The following is a 6,791-nucleotide window of genomic DNA, read 5'->3' on the forward strand; positions in this document are numbered from 1 at the left end:
GTGTGATCTGTTTGGAAGTATTACGAGCTGTAAGGAAAGCGCAGACAAGTTATGTCCTGCTGTCTTTGCAGATGCTGGGGAAGAGGATGGAGGGGATGGCGTCCGCAGTGTGGGTTCGGTGTCTCTTTACCAGGTCGAGAATTCCAGACTCGGTATGTGCTTCAGTAGTTGAGAAACTGAAAAATAGGTATTAGCCTGCTTAATTCTGTGCTTTCTGTGGTATGAGAGATTTCTAGAGGCTGTGGGATGAGCAGGTTCATGGTGTGCTGGGTGAAGAACTGGCTGAAGGGCAGAGCTCAAAGTGTTGTAGTGAATGGGGCTACAGCTGGCTGGGGACCGGTCACCAGAGGGAGGGCTCAATCCTAGAGCTGGTTCTGTTCAATACATTTATCAATGATCTCGATGCAGGAGGTGAATGCAACATTAGCAAGTTTGCTCACCGTATCGAACTGGGAGGTGCTGTCAAGTCTCAAGGGACAAGAGGCCTTGCGGAGGAATCTAGATAGACTGGAGCATTGGGCAATCATCAGTGGCATGAAATTTAACAAGAACAAATGCCAGATACTGCACCTAGGATGGAGTAATGCTGGGCACGAGTGTAAACTGGGAGAGGAGTGGTGGGAGAGGAGTGGTTGGTGAGCAGCCCTGCGGAGAGGGCCCTGGGGGTGCTGGTGGGCAGCAGCTCAGCAGGAGCCAGCAGTGAGCCCTGGTAGCCCAGAGGGCAAACCCCACCCTGGGGTGCATCAAACCCAGCATCACCAGCCGGGCAAAAGAGGGGATTATCCCGCTGTATTCGGTGTTGGTGCAGCCTCACCGTGAGTGCTGTGTGCAGTTCTGGACCCCATGATTTAAGGGGGATGTGGAGGTCCTTGAATGCATCCAGAGGAGGGCAACAACGCTGGTGGAAGGGCTGGCAGGCACGGCCTGTGAGGGGTGGCTAAGGACTTTGGGTTTGTCCAGTTTGCAGAAAAGGAGGCTGAGGAGGGGTGACCCTCATGGCTCTCTGCAGCTTCCTGAGGAGGGGACGTGGGGAGCAAGGTGCTGAGCTCTTCTCACTGGGATCCAGTGATAGGACACGTGGGAATGGATCAAAGCTGCACCAGAGGAGTTTAGACTTGGCTCTAGAAAGCATTTCTTTACCGAGAGGGTGATCAAACCCTGGAACAGGCTTCCTAGAGAGGTGGTTGATGCCTCAAGCCCATCAGTGTTTAAGAGGGACTTGGACAGTGGCCTTAATAACATGCTTTAACTTTTGGTCAGTGCTGAATTGTTCAGGCAGTTGGACTAGATGGTCATTGTAGGACCCTTCCAACTGAGATATTCTGTTCAATAAATAACTAAACCAAAGTGATGGGAAGTTTGACTTAGATTTTACATTTACATTTTTAGCTTATCTTTTTCCAAGATACCATCTAGTGTGAGTTGACTGTTTTCCTTAAAATCGTTCTTAAAGCCTGTGGAAAAACTTACAATTCAGAGGCTAAGCAGAGGCTCCTCAGTGAGATGCATGTGAATTAAGTCCTGTGCTGGTATAGAGCTGGTATGCAGCTGTACAGCCCCAAACACAAGAGTTAATGTATTCATTGACAAACCATTATAAAAATATGTTAGACTTAATGTTATAAAAGCTAAATTTGAGGTCACTTGTTGGTGCTTTGACATTCTGAAAAGAAAGGTAGTTAAACATGTAAGAGTTTTTACCAAGATTGAAGTATGTTTTAGAGAGTTATTTTGTTAACTATAATAATAATAATTCAGATATTTAGGAAAAACGCTCTGTTTTTGTGAACTTCTTATTCTAGGTATTTAAGCCACGGCCTGGAGATCATGAAAAGTATGGAGGTGACCCTGAGCAGCCCCACAAAATCCACGTTATTACTAGAATAAAAAGTGTAATTGGTCGCCCATATTGGGAAAAGAAGATAATACATGATCTTGGACTGGATAAAGTATGATTGTTTTTCTTTATACTTATTGTGTACGTCAGAAATGTGGAAACATAGGGTAGAATTAAGGTGGTGGGTTTTTTTAAGGACCTCAATTTTGCAGTCATAAAACTTGGATGGCTTTACAGCTGCTATAAGTGTAATTGAGAAATCGATGATGTGTTTATGAGCTGAGAGAGGAACATTAATGGCAAATGCCCATTTAGGGGGAATTCAGAATATCACTGAAAGGTATTGCTATGTATGCCTGAGGAGAACCTTACCTTGAGAATTCTGCTAAAATAATCAAAATAGATTTGTAAATTCATTGAATTCAGTTTTCTCTCTGGGTCATATTTCAGATATTGCAGGTAGGCAAAGAAGACTCATTTATTAATGAAAAGGCTTCTAAATCCAAAAGGGATGATAAATCTTCAAACAGACTCTAGAGAGTTTGTGTCAAAGATGTGTTTATCCAGACTTTTTAGGCCAACTGCACAGCGTGCAAAAATTTGTCTAGTCAGTGTTATATTGCAGAGGAACAACGTTTGCTTGATCAATTTAAGATCTAACTGAAGTAAGCAGTCTTAACCCTAAAATCCTGTATTAACATTTATAGTATTTTTAACAGTTGGAAGAAATTTGTATATATTGATAATGTAATGGGAATAAAGCTCAATTTGTCATTTTACTGGAATCAAGAGTTTGATCAAGTTACGATTTTGTATTTTCATGTATGTTCTTGATGCGTAACGTCTTTATCTAAATCTTATATTTGCAAATATGGTTTATATTTTTACTGATAGTGTGAAAAGTTCGGTGAACAGAGCGTTGGGGCTTGGCCATGCATTTGTAAAACCTGTTCTATCCTTTTGTAGGCGCATCAGCCAAGACTGCACAAAAATATCCCTTCTGTGAATTCCAAACTGAAGGTTGTTAAACATCTGATAAGGTTTGTTAACTCTTTGTTTAATTTGGAACACTTAATTTGAAACACTCTTCTGGTCATAGGACTTCACTGAGCAAACTCTTTTACTTGTAGAATACAGCCGCTGAAACTACCTTATGGGTTGCCAACAGAAGAGGAAATGTCGGACACCTTTCTAACGAGCAAGGGAGAGCTTGTCATTAAACGTCATCTGAAACCTGTGGAGCAGAAAGAAATTAAGCCATAAGGTGTGCTCATTGGATTTGTGTTTTATAAAATAAATAATTTAACTCCTGAGTTAAGAGTTTTGTATGAAATGTAAGCTTAGTTGTTACCTTGTCAGGTATGAGTGGTGGAGGTGACGCTGGTGCTTAAAGAAAGATTACACATGTACAGATATAAAATTCAATGTTGGTAATGTTTGCCTGAAATATTAAACGAATGATAGGTTTTCTGTCCCTTGTGTTTTAATTTTGTGGCTAGATTACTGCAGTTTATGGCTAGCTGTTAGAAAGCTTTATTTATAAAGTCAGATAAGCAGAGAAGTAAGTAGAATAGATCTAACTAATGATGGACATTTCCTAGCTAACAGTAAAGGTTTACAATGGTGGTGCATGACTTCACCTTTACTCTGTGAAGGAAGGAACTGGAATTGAAAAACTTGCTGTTTATCAGTTAGAGGAGAATTGACTGGCTATCCACTGAGAGTGTCATTTGATTGAGGCAGGCATTTGGGTGACGTACCTTGGTCATCCAGATCTCTCACTTGCTCCTTAGCAAACAGTCTGCCTCCTCTGTAGCTTATAAAGTACCTGAGCTCCCCGTTTGGGAGTAACAGAAGGAGCGATTCACATCTTGGTATGTTGTATAATTTGTCTTTCAGGAAACATGCCATCTGACTTCATACATATTTCTTGATCCAAAACATTTAATAGTAATAGCCTAAAAGCTGCAGTCTGTGTAAAAGTTGATGCTTTTCGTGCTCTAAAATTGCAGACTTCAGAGATCTGGAGACCCTAAAGCATACCTCTTTGATGCAAGTTAGTAATTATGCGCTGCAAGTTTATAAAATAACACCGTTCACTGAGGGATTTGAATGGTACTGTATGCATATTTTTATTTACATTTGTGGCCAAAGTTAGGAAGCCACTGCTGTATCAAATTATAAAGTAGTTTTCATTCCCGTGAGCTTAAATTCCATAGTTTACCACACTGTGAGCCTCTCCCACACCACTTGTGCTGTAGAGGAGTTAATCTTAATGACTGTATGTTGTGAGAAGATCAGAGGGATACAGTCACTGAAAATGAATGTTTATCCTTTCTGCATGCTTGCAGAGAAGAGTAAACACCAGTAGGAGTTGAAAGGAATAGACATATCAGTAGAGGGGTGTAAAAGCTGGAGACACTGTGTGCAAGAGAAAGAAAAAGGATAGGCTGTCGTAATGGTGTTGAAGACTGTAGTGGCTCCTGCAAACAGGCCAAAGGCAGAAATGCAAAATTGAGCTGAAAAACCTCTGTTTCTCCACAAGATACAGGCTGTAGTTGGAAGGATACAAAAAATATTCGTGGCAGTCTGAAGTGTATAGAATAGCAAGGAAAAAGTGAAGCAAATAAATTAATGTTGCTTTTTTCCCCTCCCTCCTTCCTTCCAGTACCTGCATAGCATCCTGTGCTACAGTGTGTTATAACTCCAGTCTGTGTGGTGTTGACGGTGTTCCCACAAGGAGGTACTTAGTAAAGCTGAAATTTCAGCCCTTTTGAAGGACATGTGTAGTGCATCCAAGATACAGGACATGCCTAAAACAGATAGCACAAGTACTGAGGCCCAGAAAATTAGGCAAATGGGTCATGTTCGCTGAGGGATAGCAAATGCATGTCTTGTACCAGGCTTGGTGGCCCAGAGCACCAAAGCCGGGATCACTCAGCCTTACCAGGCACGTTCAGGATTTGTGTCCACGGCACTGCGGCCTGGTGAATCTCCAACAGAGGGAGTGCCGCAGTATGCGCATGAATATGGATCTTCTATTCATTACACTGTAGAGATGCTACAACCTTCAGAAGTACTGCAATGTAAACTGGAAGGAATATGTTAATGAACAAGCTTGCTTGGTGCTGTGCACAACTTAAAAAGTGTATGATTAACTAACTACCTAAGTTAGAGCAGAGCTAGTAACTGCTTCCAAAGTACAGAGGAGGGAGAATGCTTTAGATAGTACCTGTTATTTCTGGGTAAGATTTAGCTACAAGAGATGTTTACGGCTGTCTTTAATTGACAAGCTGGCAGTTTTAATGGAAAATGAAGTTGTATTTTCTTAAAATTTTTAATATATATGTAAGTTTGGGTGTTTCTGAAAATGTTTTTCTACCAAGGTCACAACTGCCATACAGTCAATCTGCTATCCCAGACCTTCTCTGTGTAAGCGTATGTTCTCTAAAGATTTGCTTTCAGGTCTAAAACCTGAACCAACAGAGTGCACAAACACAGTGTGCGTCCACAACCCTTCATTAATGGAGTATTGTAAATGCACAGGTAAGAGATGCTGCCGTTTTGTGCAGGGAACAAACAGGCTGACTTAAGATGACACCAAAACTCAGGTTGGAAGGTACCTCGCAGGTCTCTAGTCCAGCCTCCTGCTCAACGCAGGGCCAGTGCTGAGGTCAGACCAGATTGCTCAGGACTTTGTCCAGCCGGGTCTAGAAAACCTCTGAGGACGGGGACAGCTCTTCTGCCTGGCTGTCCTTGTGGGGAAAGGTTCTATGCAGAATGCAGTCTGTGCCTCTCTCCTTTCGGCTTATGCCTGTTATCACTTCTCTTCCCACCTTGCAGTACCAGGAGGAGCCAGCCTGGCTCCATCTCCTCAATTATCCCTCCCAGGCAGGTACTGTGGGGCTGCTGTTAGGTCCACCTGAACCTGTCCCTTCTCACAGGGCAAGTGCTCCAGCCCCAACCACCTTGGTGGCTTTCTGCTGAGTTCTCTCTACTTAATTGGTCTTTCCTGTGTCAGGGGCCCCCAAACTGGACATTATTCTACATGTGGTCTAACAAGTGCTTAGTAGAGGCGTGTAATCCTTTCCCTTGGTCAAGCTGTGCTGCTGTTCATGCAGCCCAGGTACCCTTAGCTGCCTTTGCTGTTTGGGCACACAGCTGGCTCATGTTGAGCTTGCTTCTTGGGTAGGAACCATTTGCTATGTCTACCTGCTGTAGCCTTCAAAGTATATTCAAACAAATCCTTGGTGCAATATGTGGTAGCAATGTGGAAATGTACTGTTTTAAGACAAAAATTCTATTTCTGTGCTATTGCTGTGTTACAGGTTCACTTAACTGTTTCAGATTTGGTAATTAATACTGTAGTGTGAGTAGATCAATACAATTCTAATAATAGCATCAGAATGTTTTTAATCACAGGTACAAAATACTAGCTATAAAAAATGCACCATATTTAAAACAAACAATCAAACAACAGCCATCGTTTCCCACCCCCCGCCCCGCCCCCTTTGTTATTTCTGCTTTAGCCCCTAGTGATGTGCTTGAGGGGTTCTTTTTAACCACTAAACTGCTTTCTTTTCTCCCCTGTGTCTTGAAATGGCTGAATGAACCCAACAGCTCTGAAGCTAAGGCTCCCCAAAAGCTTTACTATATGATTGATTAAAATAATCTGGTTTTTGTGCATGAACCTGCATCAGATTTTATAAACTAAATTTTAAAAACATGATGCAATGTGCATATTCTTACTCCAGACCTTGCATTGAAGCTAATATATAGCTTCAGTAGAAGTATTGATTACAGCAGCTTGAGTTTTACAGATTGTTTGCAACTGTAAAGGCTAAAATGAAGTAGTATCAAGGGCAAAAAAAAATTAAGAATAGCTTAGTATTTTCCCTCCTGTCACAACAGCCACTTTGGTCACATCACCAAAGTAAGAGCAATTATTCTGGAA

The 6,791-nt window shown here is 42.0% G+C and overlaps 1 protein-coding gene across 1 annotated transcript; it reads left to right on the plus strand.

Moving 5' to 3' along the window:
- Positions 1-75: 75 nt before the first annotated feature.
- Positions 76-3,302, plus strand: MRPL30 (mitochondrial ribosomal protein L30). The gene is made up of 4 exons (XM_009708966.1): positions 76-152; positions 1,803-1,949; positions 2,804-2,877; positions 2,968-3,302. Exons 1-4 carry the CDS (start codon positions 87-89, stop codon positions 3,098-3,100), a joined length of 420 nt encoding a protein of 139 aa, XP_009707268.1. The 5' UTR covers positions 76-86; the 3' UTR covers positions 3,101-3,302.
- Positions 3,303-6,791: the final 3,489 nt, after the last annotated feature.

The sequence above is a fragment of the Cariama cristata genome, unplaced genomic scaffold (genome assembly GCF_000690535.1).
Source record: "Cariama cristata isolate BGI_N322 unplaced genomic scaffold, ASM69053v1 scaffold14531, whole genome shotgun sequence".
In the NCBI taxonomy this organism is placed as follows: domain Eukaryota; kingdom Metazoa; phylum Chordata; class Aves; order Cariamiformes; family Cariamidae; genus Cariama; species Cariama cristata.